At 39.8% G+C, this 25,909-nt stretch overlaps 1 protein-coding gene across 7 annotated transcripts in view; it reads right to left on the bottom strand.

Annotated features, from left to right (window-relative positions):
* Nucleotides 1-25,909, bottom strand: part of LOC108011912 (calcium/calmodulin-dependent protein kinase kinase 1) — a 244,973-nt gene that overhangs the window by 48,907 nt on the left and 170,157 nt on the right. For 6 of the 7 annotated variants that reach the window (XM_036822277.3, XM_036822281.3, XM_065868453.2 and 3 more), the window contains exons 4-7: nt 7,957-8,144; nt 7,667-7,900; nt 7,321-7,610; nt 6,882-7,262 (exon numbers count right to left, since the gene is read on the bottom strand). In XM_036822277.3, the coding sequence (XP_036678172.1) occupies nt 7,181-7,262; nt 7,321-7,610; nt 7,667-7,900; nt 7,957-8,144 (794 nt within the window). In that variant the 3' untranslated portion in view covers nt 6,882-7,180. Of the gene's footprint in view, nt 1-6,881; nt 7,263-7,320; nt 7,611-7,666; nt 7,901-7,956; nt 8,145-25,909 lie in introns of those variants that run through there. The other variant, XM_036822282.3, reaches the window with a different exon arrangement.

Here is a 25,909-nt window from a genome sequence, read left to right as displayed (position 1 = left end):
GATTGCGATCAATTGAACTTGCGTTTGTCCTACTGTCAAGGTGTCAAAAAAAGCGTAGGTCCCCAACAACATGGCGTGCCGTGATTGGTACTTCCACGTACGATGAAACTCGAGATTTAATGGATGTGGTGGTGCAATGTTTGATATCAGTTTGTAAATGTCTGAAGCTTCGAATTTGGACTGAATGTCTGTCCCGTCGAAAATGAAGTCGCTGTACGAAATCCTCAGTGATAAAGTTTACAAGGGAGCGGGAATCGAGAAGTGCTCTCCCAAGTCTGTAGTTTCCAAATGCATCCCTCACGAGGACCATCGCAGTTGCGAGTAAAATCTGCGATTTCTGGTCAAGATGCGAATGGGAGTGTGTCGCTGCCTCTAACGATGGTGCTGTTGGAGCCGGTTGGTCCGGGTGAGACAAGTCTAGCGAATGGGTGTTGTACAATAGAGTACGATGTGCTCTGTTACAGGTGCGACAGCGAATTTATGATGGGCAGCTCGATAGTTGGTGACCACTGCATAGGCAGTTAAGGCAGAGGCGGTGTAATTTCACGGCATCAAAACGCTCAAAAGGAATTTAAGCCTTTAAATTTTTCAGATCCAAGCAATCTGTGTGATGGTGTCAAACAATATACACATGATGCGTTGGTTAGCGAGAATTTCGAGTTTTGAGGTCTAGCTGGGGGACGATTTTGTCTTGACCGCTCCGATCCTTGGGGTTGAGCAGAACCAGCCGACAAAAGAAATCGGCAACGTCGACTGGTCCCAGGATTGTACAGTGACGTAGTCCAGTGATTCGTTCCGTTCTATTTTGGTTTTCTCGCACTTTTCCATGATCACGAAGATGAGCATTGCTTGTGATATTTGTGCATGCGATCCTAATGATGAGAGGGAACTATATAAGGCCGATGCATTATCAATTAAACTACGGAGCTGCTGAGCGTTTGACGTGGCAGCAGGCTGCAGCTTAAATATCGCCGCGATCGTTTCGGCGAATATAAGTGCAGGCTTGTCGGAGCGGGTCTTCAGCTTCTCCAAAGCCTTTGAGTAATTCTTTCCAGTGATCGGGAAAGCTCCAATGGTTTCTAGTGCAGGGCCTGCAGACAATTACGGAAATGGTTAAATTTGCCTATGTTAGAGAGTTGCTCACGATTCACAAGTTGAAGAAAAGATTTGATGAAGTTCTTGCAATCCGTATGATTTCCATCGAAGGTAATGCCAATGTTGGCAGTCGAGACGGCGTGCTGAAAGTTGGTGCTGGGGTGTGGTCGAAGACTGTGCTGTGCAATTCCTCTCCGAGAAGGGTTTGAATGGTCAGCTTGGAGGTTACGTAACTGTCCTCCAAGTCCACACGTCCATTATCTGCTGAGTCTAGGCCTTCAATCTCCGACTGAAAGGGCTTGCTTAAAATATAACTCTAATATTCCCAAACGGCACTGAAGTTCAGCTGGCGATTTTTTCTCGTTCTCTTCCTGGGTATCGACCATTCCTTTGATGCGAGTAAGATTTCGCTTAATGTTTGCGCGCTGGCGCTTAAGAGTTTCCAATATATCCGTTGACATTGTTGCGATGAAGGTTTGCGAATGCGGAAACGAGAGCAAGTTGTGGTAACAACGACGAACGAAGACGACGCGGTAAATGTGACAAAGTGGCAGCTCCGGGTGGTAACTCCAAAGCGAAGCAACGAAAACTTAAGACTGTACCAGCAGCGGCAATTGGCGATGTGCAGGCAAGCGAAAACAACAAATCTTTCACAAAAGAATGGAACGAAGAGGACTAAGCGATTGAGCGCGCGGTGCATGCACACACACAAGCGACGAGATGTGTGAAAGAGAGTGGCCAATAGGTCCGTTACTTTTGCAACTGTGTCGTTTGCCGTTGAGAAGTTTGACTATAAGTAATAGACTATTAGTTTTTGTGAATAGTTAATAACTTTAATGTTAAGGTATTTAACTTGCGATGGGCGCGAATGTTGAGTTGAACTGCGATGGCGGTTATGACGATTTTGAATTGTGATGAGCGCATCGAGCGAATGATTTATTGGTGATGTCTAGTTGCAATTGTTTATTGATTAATAACTTGTTAAGTAATTGCTTATACACTTGCCCCACGTTGGGCGCCAAAATGTTTAAAGCAGAAAGCGTTTTTTGTGCTGCATAAGATGATCAGGTTGGGGGTGCATAAACTAAATCTCAAACATTAACCACAAGCGAAAAGAGAACCGTTTTACTTTGATCTGGAACTGCAACTGAACCTTTATTAGCAGCAGAGAGAATACATGGGAATGCTAACAGAGGATTAACACAGTGTAAAATTGTAGTCGATTATTAAATTAGATTATGTTTATATAATTGGCTACAAGGAGAGACCAGCTGATGGAAAGCTCGAGTTTGACCGAAGAAGCACATTAATATAAAGTTTGGATACGAAAAAAAAGTTCAAATTTCAGGCAGTGTTAGATGTTTTGAACTGGCAATAATTGAGGAATCTCAGGGCTAAACGCTTTAAAGTTTAAGCCGAAATCGTTAGAGCCTTTTTGGAAAATCAAAAAAAAAAGGTCGAAATCAAAAATCGTTTGCCCATAACTTTTAAACGATGGTATTTAGACAAACAATGTTAGAAATACATACACAGTATTTAAAAATACCCTTCACAGGTTACGGGTGTACGAGTTTTTCCTGAAGTTATATTAAGCTGTTTAACATCTTGAATTTTCAGGACCCTTAAATAACGTTTAGGAACAAATTGACAAACAAAATAAAACTTTCATTTTAAGAAGTCCCCTGGAATCTTGTTTTGCGTATAGCTTTTGAACGGAGCATCGGTTTTTAACAAATGAGGTATCATTCGACGCATATTGAGTGAGAATACAACTAGACTAATGAAATAATGAATTTATCCGCAACGGCCCCAAAATTTTAACTTTTACACTTTCACCGCCCTATCTCCCGAAATAATTGAATTTTAAAGTCTTGGTATGCAATCCTTTTAGTTTTTGCGATACCTTTAGATATAGGTATCACTCGTTACGATCGGGCTATCCTGGTGCGCTTCGTCACTACGTGGACTGCCGTCCACAGTTATTACATGGTTGTCGGATAGACGGCGTGTTCAGGATTTCTTATTCCCAAACTTTTATTTTTGTCGTATAGTTTAACGTCGGCGAGTCCTCAAACATTTATCTTTGTTGAACCTTTTCATCAAAGTATTTATACCCGTTACTCGTAGAGAAAAAGGGTATACCAGATTCGTCGGGAAGTAAGTAACATGTGGAAGGAAGCGTTTTCGACCCTATAAAGCAAATATATTTTTAATCAGGAGCGCTAGTCTTGTCGATCTTGTCGAGTCCGCCTGTCTGTCCGTTTGCATGAACGCTGACATCGGAAACTTTAAAAGCTAGAGAGTTGGGACTTGGCATGCAGATTATTGAGGTCCTGGGACAGTTTATTTGCTTTAATAATTTTTATAGGTTCTGGGGCATGTTCTATATCTGGTTAATAAAATTTAAATTATAAAAGTCGCCCCTGTCTATAACGGCTGAGGATCCATAGGTCTGCAGGGTTTCATCTGCGGAGACGACTTCGACCCAGTGGTGTGGCAAGACGTAAGTAAGTAAGTAAGCGATCCCTGTAGCGATTTGAGAATTGTGTTATCATCTCAGTAACGGTTGGTACTCCCGTATCAAGCATCCTGTTTAGGGCCTCTGTGGTGCAAGTTTATATTCTTCTTAACGACGTGTCGCAAGCGGTGGCCCAGCATGTTATTCCCCAATTAAGGGTCGGGAGAACAATGGTTTTGAATGGCACTATCTGGGTGAAGTAGCCAGTCTATTTTGTCCAGTTTCGTCTTAACTGAGCTCGAATTTGACGTAGTCCAGAAATATGTCCACGAATGTCAACGGCAAACATCCTATTGTCCAGAAATGACACAACGAGTTTCCAGAGTCTCTCAGGCAATAGTGGCATTAGCTTGTAGAAAAGACCTTCACGCCAAATGTAGTATGCTTTGTCCTCATCCAAACGCGGCGAAGTGTACGACCTTTTCTGGCCAAGACTGCAATTTCAGGTTTCGAAGAAGCCCATGCTGGCGGCGGAATAGGTTTTAGCAATGACCTGATAGGCAGCAACAGAAAAATATATCAGGAGCGGAATATGATCAGAGGAAAGGCCCGAACACTCAGAAATGGAAAGGTGTCTGCACGGGATACCTCTATACAGTGCAAAATCAATGACAGTCGGAAGAAGATCATTGAAAATGCGTGGGCCTCCCAGTGGCCAGACAGACAGTGGCCAAACAGACATCAGGACCGTCTGCAACCCCAGAAGCTATGGTGTGCATTCCAATCACCTCCAATAATATAGCGACTGCCCACAAAACCGAAAAGGCGGCGAAATCCTCAGCTGGCCACGAATGACGATGACCAGGGAGAGAGTAGACAGCTCAAAACAAAATTTTTCCAAACGACGTGACCAAATTGATAGCAATTGCAGGTGATGCTCAGTTATTGTGGTGCTCAGGTGATAGTCCAGGGAAGATTTGATAATGACAGCAGCACCACCACGATTTCTATAATCGGGGTGATTGGCGCATGCACAGCATATCGATGGGTTCGAAAGAAAGAACGGCTGGTATAATGTGTCTCTGACTCTGAGATTAACAAAATGTCAATGTTACGTTCCTGGAGGAGATTCTCAACCTCCAAGGATTTGCTAACTAAATTGTTAAATAAATCTTTGTTGTCCAAACAACGATATTTAAAACGTAGTTAGTCAATGCGACGCGTTGACTCTATGTCGTGCTTAGACATCACGCTCACGAACATTTTCAGCATCGTCGTCAAGACTGACATCATTTGATCAAAGCGTTCCAATAGTTTTTCAATTGCCGCCGCTTGGGCATTCACAGCATTCGTAAGGTATTAATAAATTCCAAGAGCCTGTCCTGAGCAGGTTGTTCTACCACAGAGGCCTTAGTAGCGTATTCATCAATGGCTGACTTGGGGAAATAGTAGGACGCAAAGGAAACCAAGCATTCTGGCTATTCTGGTATTAGGTTGTCAAAAAAGTCCTGCGGTATTTTTATTGAATTTTCATGTGGTGGATGCAAAAGAACCCACCATTCGAGCTCCCGGAGCTTCTGGCGCTTCACCAAATATGTGTGTGGCCCGGAATTGTCCTGTTGAAAGACATTTCAGACCTCTGTTGATCAAAGATGGCCTCTTCTGCATAAGTGCTGCCTTTAAGCGGTCCAGTTGTTGGCAGTTCAGGTCCAACAAGCGTTTAGCCATAGGGGAGCAGCTCATAGTGGACGATTCCCTGGCAATTCCATGCCCGTCAATCCAGGCTTGGCCACCGTCTGAGCCGCTTCACCGCTTTTCGACCAGGACCGTTTGCGCCTTACGTTGTCGTAAGTGACTCACTTTTCATAGTCAGTCACCATACTCTTCAAAAACGGGTCGATTTTGTTGCGATTGAGAAGCGATTTGCATGCGTCTATACGGTCAAAGATGTTTTTTGCGTCTATTCGTGTGGCACTCATACATCGAGGTTCTTAGTGACTCCAAGCTTCTTCAAATGGTGTATAACGGTTTGATGACTCATGCCCAGCTCTTGACCGATGCTACGGCTGCTACTATGCTGGTCTCTTTCGACCAATTCAGCGATTTTATCGCAATTTTCGACAACAGGCCTTCCGGAGGGTGGCGCATCTTCGCCACCTCTACACAAAAACGAAAACGTTGAAACTATCGTTGTGCGGTGGAAATAAAAACTGTATCGGGTCCAAGACTGCACAAATTTTATTGGCAGCTTGTTATTCATTTATGCCTTTATCGTAGTAGTACTGTAAAATATGCAGTATTTTCTCTTTATTTTGCACCATGTTTGCGACGCTTTAACTCAGGAACGACTAAAAAGAAACAACAATCAATCAATAAAAAAATCTTTCCAAAAAGGTATAGAATGACCCGATGCAGCGACAACTATACCGCAACTCTTTTTTGACAACCTAATTTCTAACATGTAGAAAGAAGCGTTTTCGACCCCATAAAGTATATATATTCTTGATCAGGATCACTATATAAATTTTAACTGAAATTTATTGTTCTTATACCTATCATGTTCAACACCTATCGATTGACTGTAACGCCCACAAACAGCCCAAGCCTGTGGCCCCACAATTTGCATGCTAGAAAAAGAATTTAACTGAAATGTACAAGTCCCGTCAACACCTTCCGATTGACCCAAAAAAGCTTTCCACGCCCACTCTAACGCCCATAATGCTTAAATCTTTCAGCCGCCCACATAACCATATGAAATCGCGGGTAGGTGGCACATTACCAACTCGCTTTGCTGCTTTCATATTTCCATCCCTCCTTGGTACCTTTAGCTTAGTAACGGGTATCTGATAGTCGAGGTACTTGACTAAAACGTTTTTCCCAGTTTTTTTTATTTATGGAAAATATTTAGTTTTTTCAAACTAATTGTTGCTTTTTAGTGAAATGTTTATAACCACAAATGTGATTTTCTGTTAAGCCAATACTTGCATTTGGCTTTAGGGCAAAAAAGCAGCGATGCTTAGACGCTAAACTTAGAGTAATTAAATAAACAAGGATTGCTTCAGTACCAATTTTATAAGGGCATGTGTAGGGATTAGTTGGCTAGTTAAAAATACATTGCATTGCTGTAGACCTAACATTTTATAATTACAAAGTCAATATATTTCTGTCCCACACAGATTATGTACCTAAAGGTAGCGCAGGTTAAGCTGCTTCTGCCTGTGGTCGCCATCGGCATTTAAAGAAAATCTGGTAGATAACAAAAATATTGTGTTCGTTGAAAAAAGAACATGTACGTTTAAAGAAATGTTGCATAAACAGTTTTAATGAATTTAAATTTTAACTGCTTTTATTTTGTCAATCCCCACCTTGCATATAATAAACTTTGCAACGCCTTCTCTAACGTCCTCATATCGAAAAATGTTTACAGTAATTAATTGAAGATAAAAATATTTTTAGCTTGAGGGAGACATTTATAAAAGTCCAAAATCCTTTCTTTAATTCATTGTAGTTGCTAAAACTCATATACAGTGCGAGTATAACATTCTCTGCATACGGACTTAAACTACTTCGAAATATTAGTTAGGCCGAAAGCTTTCCTAAAAATTAAACATTTAGTCTATAACAATCTTAATGGTTATATGAATCTTCTTTACATTGACCTAAACAAATTTCCTTAACAGATGGAAGGAGAGTATCTGCAGAAGGTTGCCTGGAATTAATTACAATAATTAAAATTCAAGATTTTAAATAAATTAAGGTTTCCATACCTATCTGTTGATATGTGATATGAGCCAGGGGCTGAATTAGATCGACCTGCTCGGACAAACCTGTCTATCCGCAAACAACTTGGTTCTGGTAATTTTCCAAAAGATTCTTTTACAAAAGGATTACCAAAAGAATGTTTTTTTAACATTGTTTTAATCAATATAAGTGTGTCTAATTTGGGAATGCTGCGAACGACGGAGTCTATGTCTTTGTCATCAACCTGTACCAAACAACAATTTTCTTCCTCTGTCGGCAAGGGAAAGTCCCCACCAGAGGTTACCCACTTGTTCACCTAAAAATTAACAAATTGTATGTTTATAATATGCAACAATTAATATTTTTAAATACCTTTAGCAGTGGAACTGTGATTCTGTGCTTTGCATCTTTTTCCAACATTTGAACTATGCAACTTTTCAAATTTGGAGAAATTATGTGGTTTTCTGGAAAGGTTACAGAATTTTGTTTTATTTTTTCGTACAGTACAGGCACTGAATCTGCTAGGAACGGCACATTTCCAAATATTAAAGAATACAGAGTTGCGCCTAGTGCCCAGACATCTGCTGCTCTTCCACAATATTCGTTCTAAATAGGAAAAATTTAATTCATAAAGATTTAATTTCGAAAAGTAAACGGTATACCTTTCCTAGGATTAGAGTTTCAGGTGCTCTGAAGGCTGGAGTTCCAGCCGTCGATCCATTGCTTATTTTCGCATCTTCTCCGAGAAATTCGTTGCACACACCAAGATCTGCTATTTTGACATGTCCACATTCGGTTAATAATAAATTTCCAGGCTTTATGTCGGCATGGATAATTTTTTGGTGGTGTACTGTTTTGGAAAAAATATTTATGTAAAAGTATTGTTTCTATGTATAAATAAACAGTTGTCTTCGACCATATAAACATTAACCGTGCAGCTGGTATTAAAGTTTGTGTCAGAAGTTTGGAACGCATTGAAAACACAAATAAGTGTGCAAGTTATCCAGCTCATGATCCCAGCCTCTTTACCCAATTTATAAACAAACTCTTCATATACAATTCTTAGCTGAGAACGCTTTCCAGCTCGAGCGCCCAGACGCCTTACCCAAGTCGTAAACAATTTCTTATAAACAATTCTTAGCTGGGATCCCCTTACTCAGCGTTCCCACAGAATCCCAATTAGCTCCCCCACTTCAATCGAAGTTCATTATTAAGATTCAATTGTGCCGCAGTCCTCCTAACATGAACTAAGCTGGGTCCAGCTAATGTAAACACAAGCATCCGGTCAACACCCGGCGAGCCCCAAAACTGCAGCGTAATCCGTTTGGCAATTGAGCAGAGAACTTGATCATCCGATTTCCCGACTCTCTTGAGTCCAACCCTTGTCCAACTCTTAATGAGTTCCCCAATTCTCTTAAGCCGAGGTTTGTTTATCAGATAATCGGCCCTTGGCCAGGCAGTCCGTTTTTGCATCCGAGAAGATCGGTTAAATAAGAAAATAATTGTGAACCGTTGAATAAAAGTCGATACAAAGGAAATGTTGTGAAGTTGTAACTAAGTGAATAAAAAATAAAAATAAATTTTTTTAATAAATTCACGAGTGAAGTAATTCATTTGCATACATACAGAGTACACACTGCACTATGGGGACCTTGAACAGTTTTTTGGCATTAATGCGAAGTTAACAAGTGTTCACATTTTTATAAACTTTGATGGAATCGAATTATAAACAGATCAAGAAGTAATGTCATATACAGCAAATGTTTACTTAGCATTCCAATGTTAATATAACAGCTGTTACGGTCTGTTCTTACATTTTTTTGGTTTTGCAGTGCACATTTAAATTAATACCTCTTCAACGACAAAACAAAGAACCATTAATCTTAAAACTTCACAAAAAATTTTAAAATTTGTTGAGCTAGTTCACATTGTGGAGTGATCAAATCCCAAAAAACTAGGAAGTTGAGATTAAATATATAGATTCTAAAGATTCTTGCGCATCGCAGAAGTACTTCAGCAAGGTGCCACGCCCACAAACCGCATAAAACTGTGGTGCCTACAAAGATTAAAATTTAAAATATGATTAAGTTTATTTCGCCTGTTAATACACCTTGGCAGCCCGAAAATGCTATAGCTTTACACGTATACTAGTTTCGTCGGAAAGTATGCAACAGGTGGAAAGAAGAGTTTCCGACCCCAAAGAATATATATATTCTTGATCGGGATCACTAGCCGAATCGTCCTAGACATGTCCGTCTGCCCGTATGAACGCTGTGATCTCGGAAACTATACAAGCTACAATACTGGGATTAGTCATGCAGATCCCTGAGATTCCTGCGCAGCGAAAGTTTGTTTCAGCAGAGTGCCATGCCCACTCCAACGCCCACAAACCGCCCAAAACTCCTGGCTTCTACAGTTTAGATGCTAGAATAAAAAATTTCAACTGAAATGTATAGTTATCATCAATACCTATCGATTGACCAAAAAAAAGTTTGCCACGCCCACTCTAACGCCCATAACGCTTAGATCTGTCTACCGCCGGTAGGTGGCGCATTTTAATCTCGCTTTGCTGCTTGCATGTCTCCATTTCCCTTTTGTCCCATTAGCTGAGTAACGGGTATCTGATAGTCGAGGTACTGGACTATAGTGTTCTTCCTTGTTTTAACATATAACCTCCTACGCTTGGAAATAAAATTTTTAATTAGTTCTCAATTTCGAATTTAATTTTATCAAAATCGGACGACTATATTATATAGCTGCTATAGGAACGATCGGAAAATTGGTGGTGTACTATTGGAAATAACAGTTTGTGTATTTTTAAGAATTTCGAATTATATTTAATACAAATCGGACGACTCTAACATATAGCTGTCAAAGAAACGGTCAGCAAAATAATGAAATAATTATTTAAAAAAAAAATTTTTGCTTTGTTGATTTTGATTGTATTTTCCTTTACTCTGGGTATAGAATATTTTAACTTTTCAGAATTACGAAATTAATTTTACTCAAAAATCTGACGACTATAATATTTTGCTGAATGGGGTATTGTTAGGACACGAATAACATGGATACACCCGTTTTTCCTAATTTAGACTACAGAAATAACCTTAACAAGGTTACGAAGCTAGATAACAGGTAATAATGCAGTTATTACGCATTCCTTAAATTAGGTAATCAACTTGGTTTACCTAATTTACTTACGAATTGTCCCTAGAATCAGGCATTGTCCGCCATCGAAAGGATTATATGAAGGTTAATAGCAGGTATGATTCAAACCTATATATTGACTCGTAATCCTTATCCCCGGAGTAGTCTGTGAAAACCAGTTGCCGAGTGACAAGGTATACATTGTTGTGTGTATCTTTTATATTCATATAATATAAACACACCGAAAGTATAAGGTGAAAAGTGAATGAAAGTCCACCAAAAAGTACAAGGTGAAATGTGAATATAAGCCCATAAAAAAGTAAAAGGTGAAAAGTAATTAAAAATCCACCAAAAGGTATAAGGTGAAAAGTGAAAAAAGTGTGTAACAAAATAATAAAGTATTATTATACTTTTTTCCTTTGGTAAGTATTTCTATAAAGTAAAACAGGATTCATAAATTCGTAACACATAAGTCTCTTTTGGTGAAATTCAGGTGGAACATCAATGAACATCAATAAATATTTACCAGAGTCCCGACCAAAGAGATTTTGAAAATCTCTGACAAATTATAACCCCTTAACTTTTATACAATTATTTTTTAACAGCAAAATAAAGAGAATGCCGCGCATATCTTCTTTATCTCAAGATCAGCGCCGCCAAGCTGCGCTTAGACGAAGCCGATCCCAATATGCTCAAAATGCGTCACAAATAAGGACCCGTAGGGCGCAGCACATTGCCTTGGCCCGTACAAGTAATTTGGAGGTAGCAGAAGAAGCTCGATCGCGAAATTCCGCTGCTCGCTCTCAGAGAAAGAATTCGAGCCAGCAAACGATTGAGGAACACTGACAATCGCGCTACCTGGAGAGCGAACGAGGAAAATCGAGGACTCGAGGGCACACGGGACGCTGAAGCGCACGCAAGCGCCAGGTCGAATTCCGAAGAGCGACGACGACAGCAGGTGCAAAATACTGCTAATAATGCTACCTGGAGATCGATCAAGGAAAATAGAGGACTCGAGCGCGCACGGGACGCTGTAGCGCGAGTTACGTATAACCCCACTTCACTTCCCACATATGTCCAAACCCCAATTTCTTCTTTACCACCTCTTAATAATAAAGTACAAGAATTGCTTAACTCATTAAATGCTAAATAAACAATATATTAAAGTAATACAGCAAACAGGAAATGCACAGGTTAACGATCTGGCACATGCCAACCAAAATAAGTTATAAGAAAATATAAAATCCAAATAAGCAACATAACACAGTAAACAGGAAATGCATAGTTCATCGATCGTTATTAAATTCAGGCTAACTAGAGGCCAACGATCTTACACATGTCGACCAGAATAATTCGTAAGAAAACCTAATAAGCACTTCTGTAAACCTAAATTAAGTTTTCTTTAAAACATTATCAATAAAGAATATTCAGTTGATTTTTGCCCACCAAACCCGCTTGACGTGTTTTACTTACAAATAATTTATTTTTTTAAAACTTCGCAACTCCTTAAACAAAATTGGCGCAGCCGGTAGGATCCTTTTTAATTAAAGAGGGTCCAGTGATTATTCAAATCAAACTTAACGTGAAGAAAAAAAATATAACAAAAATTTTTTGTGATAAATAAAAAATACAAAAAGTCAGCGGACAGAAGCGAACTAAAAATCAGTCCGCTAAGTGAACGTGGTGCAGTGCATAGAAAAGTGCATTGATCAAAGCAAAACCAGAACAAGCAGCGCAATAGCATTAAATCGAACTAAAAATCAGTGGATTAATGCCTGTAGAGATCGAACTAAAATCGACTTAGACAGCGCTAAGAAGGAAATCAACTCAACCTGGATATAAGAAGGCAGCGAAGGATCGCTTCATACGACAATAGCAGGATGGCTCACGATAACGGCCAGATGCCCCAAGCGGATCTTTTGGAACAATTGGCCATAAGGGAAAGACAGCTGGAGCAACTGCAACAAGCGTATGTACAGCTCCAAGGAAATGGAAACAACCCAGCCCAACAAGAGCGGTTGTTTAAAAACATCAATCGTTTGGCAACCTTTACGGGAACCGGGGAAATCTCCATCAACTCCTTCTTCAGTAGCGTGGAGTACCTGTTACAGACGGTAGAGGACCCACAACTCAAGAGAGAAGCCACAAGGACAACATTCTACAGGACAATTCAGGGTCAAGCAAAGGATGCAGTAATAAATATCCCGGAGCCGGACAACTGGGACCTGATAAAAGCCACCTTGAAGTTAAGGTACAGACCAGACACGGAGCCGCACCAAATCTACAAGAGGATTGTGACCTGAGAGTGAATTCGGTGAGCGAGCTTGAAGTAGAAATTCAAAATATAAAATATAAAAATGATGAATTAATTGTGTATCATATGAATGATAATTTTATAGATTTAAGTAATGTCGAAAGTTTATTAGTTAACACAGCCAAAGAAATGACACAAGGCACTTTACTAGACAAGATCTACGAAGTCAGAGATTTAAGCACTATATTAAAGATAATGATGCAACGCAGATATGAGAATAGTTGCATTAGGTATCAGTATAGGAAAGGTAGACCTAATCAAAACAATTACAGGAGCAACAACCAGAATACCAATCAACAATATAATCAGCAAAACAATACAATGCAAAATGCACATCAAAATAAGAATACCAATCAACAATATAATCAGCAAAACAATACAATGCAAAATGTACATAGAATTATCAGAGCAACAATTCAGGACAAGTTAGACAGAACAATACCCCTCAGAATTTTAGAGGCAATAACTCCGGACAAAGTAGACGATATCAAAATAATCAGTGGAATCAACAAGCAGGATCACATCAGTCTAGGCAAAATAGGCCAGCGAATGTGGTACCTAAGGAGGTAGATAACATAGAAGCCAACCAACACCAAAACAATACCGACCAAAGCAGATACGAAAATGACAACTACAACAGTGACCATAACTCGAACAGTAAACACGATAATAATCAAATGGAAAACTATCCACAGGCAGAATTCAATAATACGGTTTTTTTTACGAAGCCGCCTCGGATGGGTTACCACTAATAGAACTTTACATAGACAAACAGAAATACGTGGCCTTAATAGACACAGGAGCCACCTTGAGTTTAGTTAGCGACCAGATTAACGGTTACAGAAAAATGAGACTAAATACGCCCATACCATACACTACAATTAACAGCAAAGACGTAATAGCGTACGAAATTCATACCACAGCCCCAAAAGAATTTAACTTACCAAATAACGCAAGAGTACTATGGAAATTAGCCCCGCTTAAGGGAAGAAAATACAATTTTATCATAGGGATAGACCTCCTAAATTTTTTGAATGCATTTATAAACATTGAGAGGAAGGTTAAATGAAGAAGAAGTCAGAGAAATTAAAGTCATTGTACAACGATTTAGCAAACTTTTTTTTAAGGAGGGAGACCAACTAACTAGTACGACAGAAATTGAACACGAAATACGGACCAATACAGAGGAACAGTTAAACTCAAAACTTTATAGATACCCACCACAACACGAGGAAGAAGTTAGGAAACAAATAAAAGAAATGGAAGAACAGGGTATAATTAGAAAGAGTAATTCAAGATACTCTAGCCCACTTATAGTAATCCCGAAGAAGATCGACAACTCAGGAAAGAAAAAGTTTAGGATAGTAATAGACTACAGGAAGTTAAATGAAATAACCATAGACGACAAATTTCCGATTCCGAACATTAATTCTATTTTGGATAAACTAGGAAGAGCTCAATACTTCACTACAATAGATTTAGCCAAAGGCTACCATCAGATCGTAGTCCGAGAATCAGACAGAAAAAAAACGGCATTTGTAACGCCACATGGACTATATGAGTTTATATTCATTTGGGTTGAAAAATGCCCCTGCCACATGACTTATGAATGAAAGACTTATGAATGAAATACTTAGGGATCACATTAATAAAAAATGCGTCGTGTATCTAGACGATATACTTATTTTCAGCACCTCATTAAAAGAACATATTCAAGCTATTAACAAAATATTCCAAATATTAGAAAAGAAAAATTTAAAAATACAGATTGACAAGTTCCAAGTTCCAATTCCTGGATATAGAGGGAGCCTTCAATAACGTGCTTCCCACTGCTATAACAGAATCTCTCACAGAACTAGGGGTTGAGCCGCCAATGGTGAGGCTAATCCATAAATTGCTGATAAGCAGAATGGTCACAGCCACACTAGGGACCTCAACCCAGACTAGACTAGTGAACAGAGGCACCCCGCAAGGAGGTATACTATCACCCCTCTTGTGGAATATCGCAGTAAATAAACTACTGCGGATTCTGGAGGGAGGAGGCTGTAAGGTCGTGGCATACTCAAACGACGTCGCCATCATCTGTAATGGAAAATATCCACAAACACTTTGCGATCTTATGACCGCTAAACTTAAAATACTATCGGAATGGACGATAGCGAACGGACTCGGGGTGAATCCCTCGAAAACAGAACTTGTTATATTTACAAATAGGTACAAAATTCCACAACTTAACCCACCCATTTTAAACAATTGTGATCTCTCCTTTAGCGATCACGCCAGGTACTTGGGGTTAGTACGAGATAAACGCCTCAAATGGGGCTTAAACAACCAAGAGAGAACCAAAAAAGCGACCATTGCACTTTAGTCCTGTAAAAAAGCAATCGGGCTAAGATGGGGCATGTCCCCAAGAATAGTTAACTGGATATACACAGCGGTAGTCAAGCCAATCCTACTGTACGGAGTGGCTCTGTGGTGGACCGCCTTGCACAAAAAATGCATACTGACTCCTCTAAACAAAGTACAGCGAATGGCGGCTTTGTGTATTAGTGGAGCCCTTCGAACCACCCCGAATGAAGCGCTGAATGCGATCTTGAACCTCCCTAGCCTGGACTTAGCAGGCATGGAAAGGGCCAAATCGGCAGCTATTCGACTGAGGGACACAGGGCAGTGGAAAGCCCAATTTTATGGCCATGCTAAAATTCTCCAGCATGATAAATCGATTCCGAAGATCACGGATCTATGCAAATCTATTGAATATAGTCACACACCCTTTGAGGCCCTGATTCCTGATAGAGAGGAATGGGAACAGGGCCGACCGGGCACGACGGACGCAATCTGTTTCTATACAGATGGCTCCAAATTAGAAGGACACGTCGGCGGAGGTGTATACTCCGAACAATTAGATATCAGAAAGTCATTCAGGCTCTCGGACCACTGTAGCGTCTTTCAGCCGGAGGTCCACGCTATAAAAGAAGCACTAACCTGTTTAGGGAACCTTAGCCTCCAGAGAGGACACCTAAACATATATAGTGACAGCCAAGCGGCTATTAAGTCGATCTACTCGACAAACACCAACTCCCGTACAATAGCAGACTGTCGCAAATCTCTCCACGAGATGGCAAATCAGTTTACTATCAGCCTAATATGGGTTCCGGGTCACCGGGACATCGTAGGCAACTGCATAGCGGACGAATTAGCCAGGCAGGGCACCACCAAGCCTCTCCTACCAGGAGAGGAAAATGTCGGTATGCCCATGGCTACTTGCAAGCTAAACATAAAAAACCACTTCAACACACTAGCCAACACCCATTGGCAAAACGCACCACAGTGTCGCATCTCTCACCAGACATGGCCTGTGATAAACAACAAAAAAATCTCGGAGTTATTCAAACTCAGCCGCACAGAGTGTGGCATGTTGAGCTCTTACAGGGCACTAGCTTGCTGACGCACATGCCGGCAGGCTAAAAGCCCCGCAAAATGATTTCTGCAGAAGCTGTAGGGATGAGGAAGAAGTGGAAACGGTAGAACACCTTCTCTGCTTCTGCCCAGCCCTATGCAGACTCAGACTGAAACACTTAGGAAGTCCCTTCATCGACGATCTTACCGAAATATCGGAGATTAATTTCAAAAGCATAAGTGCCTTTATTAAATCTTCCGGGTGGAAGACATGCTGATCAGCTTAACACAGGCTGAAACTACTAGAAACGGGATCCTAGAGAAGGAAGAAGCGAGATCATGCGGTATCACAACGGACCCATTGAGGTTTAAGTGTGTCGGACTATAGTTCGACAGCCGCCCTAACCTAACCTAACCTAACATTGCAACGCAGTGAAGGAGACGTTTCCGACCCCATAAAGTATATATATTCTTGATCAGCATCACTAGACGAGTCGATCTAGCCATGTCCGTCTGTCCTTCCGTTTCTACGCAAACTAGTCTCGCAGTTTTAAAGCTATCAGGCTGAAACTTTCTCAAAAGTCTTATATCTTTTGCAGGTAGTATATAAGTCGGAACCAGCCGGATCGGACAATTATATCTTATAGCTCCCATAGGAATAATCGGAAAAAAATGAAAACAAATTATATCTTTGGTGTTTTTTAACATATTACCTCCTTTCCTTGGAAATAAGATTTTTTAATTAGTTTTGAATTTCGAATTAAATTTTATCAACATCGGAAGACTATATCATATAGCTGCCATAGGAACGATCGTAAAATTGGTGGGAAAATAATATGAAACAAATTATAGCTTCGGTGTGTTTATACCCGTTACTCGTAGAGTAAAAGGGTATACTACATTCGTCGGAAAGTATGTAACAGGCAGAAGGAAGCGTTTCCGACCCCATAAAGTATATATATTCTTGATCAGGATCACTAGCCGAGTCGATATAGCCATGTCCGTCTGTCCGTCTGTCCGTATGAACGCTGAGATCTCGGAAACTATACAAGCTACAACACTGGGATTAGGCATGCAGATTCCTGAGCTTCTTACGCATCGCAAGTTTGTTTCAGCAGAGTGCTATGCCCACTTCAACGCCCGAAACTCCTTGCTCCTACAGTTTAGATGCTAGATTAAATTTCAACTGAAATGTATTGTTATCATCAATACCTATCGATTGACCAAAAAAAAGTTTGCCACGCCCACTCTAACGCCCATAACGCTTAGATCTGTCTACCGCCGGTAGGTGGCGCATTTTAATCTCGCTTTGCTGCTTGCATTATATTTATTATATTTATTTAATACAAATCGGACGACTCTAACATATAGCTGTCAAAGAAACGGTCAGCAAAATAATGAAATAGTTATTTTAAAAAAAAATTTTTGCTTTGTTGATTTTGATTGTATTTTCCTTTACTATAGACATATACTATAGAATATTTTAACTTTTCAGAATTACGAAATTAATTTTACACAAAAATCTGACGACTATAATATTTTGCTGAATGGGGTATTGTTAGGACACGTATAACATGGATACACCCGTTTTTCCTAATTTAGACTACAGAAATAACCTTAACAAGGTTACGAAGCTAGATAACAGGTAATAATGCAGTTATTACGCATTCCTTAAATTAGGTAATCAACTTGGTTTACCTAATTTACTTACGAATTGTCCCTAGAATCAGGCATTGTCCGCCATCGAAAGGATTATATGAAGGTTAATAGCAGGTATGATTCAAACCTATATATTGACTCGTAATCCTTATCCCCGGAGTAGTCTGTGAAAACCAGTTGCCGAGTGACAAGGTATACATTGTTGTGTGTATCTTTTATATTCATATAATATAAACACACCGAAAGTATAAGGTGAAAAGTGAATGAAAGTCCACCAAAAAGTACAAGGTGAAATGTGAATATAAGCCCATAAAAAAGTAAAAGGTGAAAAGTAATTAAAAATCCACCAAAAGGTATAAGGTGAAAAGTGAAAAAAGTGTGTAACAAAATAATAAAGTATTATTATACTTTTTTCCTTTGGTAAGTATTTCTATAAAGTAAAACAGGATTCATAAATTCGTAACACATAAGTCTCTTTTGGTGAAATTCAGGTGGAACATAGATGAACATCAATAAATATTTACCAGAGTCCCGACCAAAGAGATTTTGAAAGTCTCTGACAAATTATAACCCCTTAACTTTTATACAATTATTTTTTAACAGCAAAATAAAGAGAATGCCGCGCATATCTTCTTTATCTCAAGATCAGCGCCGCCAAGCTGCGCTTAGACGAAGCCGATCCCTGGAGATCGATCAAGGAAAATAGAGGACTCGAGCGCGCACGGGACGCTGTAGCGCGAGTTACGTATAACCCCACTTCACTTCCCACATATGTCCAAACCCCAATTTCTTCTTTACCACCTCTTAATAATAAAGTACAAGAATTGCTTAACTCATTAAATGCTAAATAAACAATATATTAAAGTAATACAGCAAACAGGAAATGCACAGGTTAACGATCTGGCACATGCCAACCAAAATAAGTTAATATAAAATCCAAATAAGCAATATAACACAGTAAACAGGAAATGCATAGTTCATCGATCGTTATTAAATTCAGGCTAACTAGAGGCCAACGATCTTACACATGTCGACCAGAATAATTCGTAAGAAAACCTAATAAGCACTTCTGTAAACCTAAATTAAGTTTTCTTTAAAACATTATCAATAAAGAATATTCAGTTGATTTTTGCCCACCAAACCCGCTTGACGTGTTTTACTTACAAATAATTTATTTTTTTAAAACTTCGCAACTCCTTAAACAAAATTGGCGCAGCCGGTAGGATCCTTTTTAATTAAAGAGGGTCCAGTGATTATTCAAATCAAACTTAACGTGAAGAAAAAAAATATAACAAAAATTTTTTGTGATAAATAAAAAATACAAAAAGTCAGCGGACAGAAGCGAACTAAAAATCAGTCCGCTAAGTGAACGTGGTGCAGTGCATAGAAAAGTGCATTGATCAAAGCAAAACCAGAACAAGCAGCGCAACAGCATTAAATCCAACTAAAAATCAGTGGATTAATGCCTGTAGAGATCGAACTAAAATCGACTTAGACAGCGCTAAGAAGGAAATCAACTCAACCTGGATATAAGAAGGCAGCGAAGGATCGCTTCATACGACAATAGCAGGATGGCTCACGATAACGGCCAGATGCCCCAAGCGGATCTTTTGGAACAATTGGCCATAAGGGAAAGACAGCTGGAGCAACTGCAACAAGCGTATGTACAGCTCCAAGGAAATGGAAACAACCCAGCCCAACAAGAGCGGTTGTTTAAAAACATCAATCGTTTGGCAACCTTTATGGGAACCGGGGAAATCTCCATCAACTCCTTCTTCAGTAGCGTGGAGTACCTGTTACAGACGGTAGAGGACCCACAACTCAAGAGAGAAGCCACAAGGACAATATTCTACAGGACAATTCAGGGTCAAGCAAAGGATGCAGTAATAAATATCCCGGAGCCGGACAACTGGGACCTGATAAAAGCCACCTTGAAGTTAAGGTACAGACCAGACACGGAGCCGCACCAAATCTACCAGAGGATTGTGACCTGAGAGTGAATTCGGTGAGCGAGCTTGAAGTAGAAATTCAAAATATAAAATATAAAAATGATGAATTAATTGTGTATCATATGAATGATAATTTTATAGATTTAAGTAATGTCGAAAGTTTATTAGTTAACACAGCCAAAGAAATGACACAAGGCACTTTACTAGACAAGATCTACGAAGTCAGAGATTTAAGCACTATATTAAAGATAATGATGCAACGCAGATATGAGAATAGTTGCATTAGGTATCAGTATAGGAAAGGTAGACCTAATCAAAACAATTACAGGAACAACAACCAGAATACCAATCAACAATATAATCAGCAAAACAATACAATGCAAAATGCACATCAAAATAAGAATACCAATCAACAATATAATCAGCAAAACAATACAATGCAAAATGTACATAGAATTATCAGAGCAACAATTCAGGACAAGTTAGACAGAACAATACCCCTCAGAATTTTAGAGGCAATAACTCCGGACAAAGTAGACGATATCAAAATAATCAGTGGAATCAACAAGCAGGATCACATCAGTCTAGGCAAAATAGGCCAGCGAATGTGGTACCTAAGGAGGTAGATAACATAGAAGCCAACCAACACCAAAACAATACCGACCAAAGCAGATACGAAAATGACAACTACAACAGTGACCATAACTCGAACAGTAAACACGATAATAATCAAATGGAAAACTATCCACAGGCAGAATTCAATAATATGGATGGGTTACCACTAATAGAACTTAACATAGACAAACAGAAATACGTGGCCTTAATAGACACAGGAGCCACCTTGAGTTTAGTTAGCGACCAGATTAACGGTTACAGAAAAATGAGACTAAATACGCCCATACCATACACTACAATTAACAGCAAAGACGTAATAGCGTACGAAATTTATACCACAGCCCCAAAAGAATTTAACTTACCAAATAACGCAAGAGTACTATGGAAATTAGCCCCGCTTAAGGGAAGAAAATACAATTTTAGCATAGGGATAGACCTCCTAAATTTTATGAATGCATTTATAAACATTTAGAGGAAGGTTAAATGAAGAAGAAGTCAGAGAAATTAAAGTCATTGTACAACGATTTAGCAAACTTTTTTTTAAGGAGGGAGACCAACTAACTAGTACGACAGAAATTGAACACGAAATACGGACCAATACAGAGGAACAGTTAAACTCAAAACTTTATAGATACCCACCACAACACGAGGAAGAAGTTAGGAAACAAATAAAAGAAATGGAAGAACAGGGTATAATTAGAAAGAGTAATTCAAGATACTCTAGCCCACTTATAGTAATCCCGAAGAAGATCGACAACTCAGGAAAGAAAAAGTTTAGGATAGTAATAGACTACAGGAAGTTAAATGAAATAACCATAGACGACAAATTTCCGATTCCGAACATTAATTCTATTTTGGATAAACTAGGAAGAGCTCAATACTTCACTACAATAGATTTAGCCAAAGGCTACCATCAGATCGTAGTCCGAGAATCAGACAGAAAAAAAACGGCATTTGTAACGCCACATGGACTATATGAGTTTATATTCATTTGGGTTGAAAAATGCCCCTGCCACATGACTTATGAATGAAAGACTTATGAATGAAATACTTAGGGATCACATTAATAAAAAATGCGTCGTGTATCTAGACGATATACTTATTTTCAGCACCTCATTAAAAGAACATATTCAAGCTATTAACAAAATATTCCAAATATTAGAAAAGAAAAATTTAAAAATACAGATTGACAAGTTCCAAGTTCCAATTCCTGGATATAGAGGGAGCCTTCAATAACGTGCTTCCCACTGCTATAACAGAATCTCTCACAGAACTAGGGGTTGAGCCGCCAATGGTGAGGCTAATCCATAAATTGCTGATAAGCAGAATGGTCACAGCCACACTAGGGACCTCAACCCAGACTAGACTAGTGAACAGAGGCAACCCGCAAGGAGGTATACTATCACCCCTCTTGTGGAATATCGCAGTAAATAAACTACTGCGGATTCTGGAGGGAGGAGGCTGTAAGGTCGTGGCATACTCAAACGACGTCGCCATCATCTGTAATGGAAAATATCCACAAACACTTTGCGATCTTATGACCGCTAATCTTAAAATACTATCGGAATGGACGATAGCGAACGGACTCGGGGTGAATCCCTCGAAAACAGAACTTGTTATATTTACAAATAGGTACAAAATTCCACAACTTAACCCACCCATTTTAAACAATTGTGATCTCTCCTTTAGCGATCACGCCAGGTACTTGGGGTTAGTACGAGATAAACGCCTCAAATGGGGCTTAAACAACCAAGAGAGAACCAAAAAAGCGACCATTGCACTTTAGTCCTGTAAAAAAGCAATCGGGCTAAGATGGGGCATGTCCCCAAGAATAGTTAACTGGATATACACAGCGGTAGTCAAGCCAATCCTACTGTACGGAGTGGCTCTGTGGTGGACCGCCTTGCACAAAAAATGCATACTGACTCCTCTAAACAAAGTACAGCGAATGGCGGCTTTGTGTATTAGTGGAGCCCTTCGAACCACCCCGAATGAAGCGCTGAATGCGATCTTGAACCTCCCTAGCCTGGACTTAGCAGGCATGGAAAGGGCCAAATCGGCAGCTATTCGACTGAGGGACACAGGGCAGTGGAAAGCCCAATTGGCCATGCTAAAATTCTCCAGCATGATAAATCGATTCCGAAGATCACGGATCTATGCAAATCTATTGAATATAGTCACACACCCTTTGAGGCCCTGATTCCTGATAGAGAGGAATGGGAACATTCGGACCACTGTAGCGTCTTTCAGCCGGAGGTCCACGCTATAAAAGAAGCACTAACCTGTTTAGGGAACCTTAGCCTCCAGAGAGGACACCTAAACATATATAGTGACAGCCAAGCGGCTATTAAGTCGATCTACTCGACAAACACCAACTCCCGTACAATACGGACTATCGCAAATCTCTCCACGAGATGGCAAATCAGTTTACTATCAGCCTAATATGGGTTCCGGGTCACCGGGACATCGTAGGCAACTGCATAGCGGACGAATTAGCCAGGCAGGGCACCACCAAGCCTCTCCTACCAGGAGAGGAAAATGTCGGTATGCCCATGGCTACTTGCAAGCTAAACATAAAAAACCACTTCAACACACTAGCCAACACCCATTGGCAAAACGCACCACAGTGTCGCATCTCTCACCAGACATGGCCTGTGATAAACAACAAAAAAAATCTCGGAGTTATTCAAACTCAGCCGCACAGAGTGTGGCATGTTGATCCGAGCTCTTACAGGCCACTGGCTTGCTGGCGCACATGCCGGCAGGCTAAAAGCCCCGCAAAATGATTTCTGCAGAAGCTGTAGGGATGAGGAAGAAGTGGAAACGGTAGAACACCTTCTCTGCTTCTGCCCAGCCCTATGCAGACTCAGACTGAAACACTTAGGAAGTCCCTTCATCGACGATCTTACCGAAATATCGGAGATTAATTTCAAAAGCATAAGTGCCTTTATTAAATCTTCCGGGTGGAAGACATGCTGATCAGCTTAACACAGGCTGAAACTACTAGAAACGGGATCCTAGAGAAGGAAGAAGCGAGATCATGCGGTATCACAACGGACCCATTGAGGTTTAAGTGTGTCGGACTATAGTTCGACAGCCGCCCTAACCTAACCTAACCTAACCTTGCAACGCAGTGAAGGAGACGTTTCCGACCCCATAAAGTATATATATTCTTGATCAGCATCACTAGACGAGTCGATCTAGCCATGTCCGTCTGTCCTTCCGTTTCTACGCAAACTAGTCTCTCAGTTTTAAAGCTATCAGGATGAAACTTTCTCAAAAGTCTTATATCTTTTGCAGGTAGTATATAAGTCGGAACCAGCCGGATCGGACAATTATATCTTATAGCTCCCATAGGAATAATCGGAAAAAAATGAAAAAAAATTATATCTTTGGTGTTTTTTAACATATTACCTCCTTTCCTTGGAAATAACATTTTTTAATTAGTTTTGAATTTCGAATTAAATTTTATCAAAATCGGAAGACTATATCATATAGCTGCCATAGGAACGATCGTAAAATTGGTGGGAAAATAATATGAAACAAATTATACCTTCGGTGTGTTTATACCCGTTACTCGTAGAGTAAAAGGGTATACTAGATTCGTCGGAAAGTATGTAACAGGCAGAAGGAAGCGTTACCGACCCCATAAAGTATATATATTCTTGATCAGGATCACTAGCCGAGTCGATATAGCCATGTCCGTCTGTCCGTCTGTCCGTATGAACGCTGAGATCTCGGAAACTATACAAGCTACAACACTGGGATTAGGCATGCAGATTCCTGAGCTTCTTACGCATCGCAAGTTTGTTTCAGCAGAGTGCTATGCCCACTTCAACGCCCGAAACTCCTTGCTCCTACAGTTTAGATGCTAGATTAAATTTCAACTGAAATGTATTGTTATCATCAATACCTATCGATTGACCAAAAAAAAGTTTGCCACGCCCACTCTAACGCCCATAACGCTTAGATCTGTCTACCGCCGGTAGGTGGCGCATTTTAATCTCGCTTTGCTGCTTGCATTATATTTATTATATTTATTTAATACAAATCGGACGACTCTAACATATAGCTGTCAAAGAAACGGTCAGCAAAATAATGAAATAATTATTTAAAAAAAAAATTTTTGCTTTGTTGATTTTGATTGTATTTTCCTTTACTCTGGGTATAGAATATTTTAACTTTTCAGAATTACGAAATTAATTTTACACAAAAATCTGACGACTATAATATTTTGCTGAATGGGGTATTGTTAGGACACGAATAACATGGATACACCCGTTTTTCCTAATATAGACTACAGAAATAACCTTAACAAGGTTACGAAGCTAGATAACAGGTAATAATGCAGTTATTACGCATTCCTTAAATTAGGTAATCAACTTGGTTTACCTAATTTACTTACGAATTGTCCCTAGAATCAGGCATTGTCCGCCATCGAAAGGATTATATGAAGGTTAATAGCAGGTATGATTCAAACCTATATATTGACTCGTAATCCTTATCCCCGGAGTAGTCTGTGAAAACCAGTTGCCGAGTGACAAGGTATACATTGTTGTGTGTATCTTTTATATTCATATAATATAAACACACCGAAAGTATAAGGTGAAAAGTGAATGAAAGTCCACCAAAAAGTACAAGGTGAAATGTGAATATAAGCCCATAAAAAAGTAAAAGGTGAAAAGTAATTAAAAATCCACCAAAAGGTATAAGGTGAAAAGTGAAAAAAGTGTGTAACAAAATAATAAAGTATTATTATACTTTTTTCCTTTGGTAAGTATTTCTATAAAGTAAAACAGGATTCATAAATTCGTAACACATAAGTCTCTTTTGGTGAAATTCAGGTGGAACATAGATGAACATCAATAAATATTTACCAGAGTCCCGACCAAAGAGATTTTGAAAATCTCTGACAAATTATAACCCCTTAACTTTTATACAATTATTTTTTAACAGCAAAATAAAGAGAATGCCGCGCATATCTTCTTTATCTCAAGATCAGCGCCGCCAAGCTGCGCTTAGACGAAGCCGATCCCAATATGCTCAAAATGCGTCACAAATAAGGACCCGTAGGGCGCAGCACATTGCCTTGGCCCGTACAAGTAATTTGGAGGTAGCAGAAGAAGCTCGATCGCGAAATTCCGCTGCTCGCTCTCAGAGAAGGAGAAGCGAAAGAATTCGAGCCAGCAAACGATTGAGGAACACTGACAATCGCGCTACCTGGAGAGCGAACGAGGAAAATCGAGGACTCGAGGGCACACGGGACGCTGAAGCGCACGCAAGCGCCAGGTCGAATTCCGAAGAGCGACGACGACAGCAGGTGCAAAATACTGCTGATAATGCTACCTGGAGATCGATCAAGGAAAATAGAGGACTCGAGCGCGCACGGGACGCTGTAGCGCGAGTTACGTATAACCCCACTTCACTTCCCACATATGTCCAAACCCCAATTTCTTCTTTACCACCTCTTAATAATAAAGTACAAGAACTGCTTAACTCATTAAATGCTAAATAAACAATATATTAAAGTAA

Source organism: Drosophila suzukii, chromosome 3 (assembly GCF_043229965.1).
Source record: "Drosophila suzukii chromosome 3, CBGP_Dsuzu_IsoJpt1.0, whole genome shotgun sequence".
NCBI lineage: Eukaryota > Metazoa > Arthropoda > Insecta > Diptera > Drosophilidae > Drosophila > Drosophila suzukii.
This window is presented reverse-complemented; position numbering and strand designations above follow the sequence as displayed.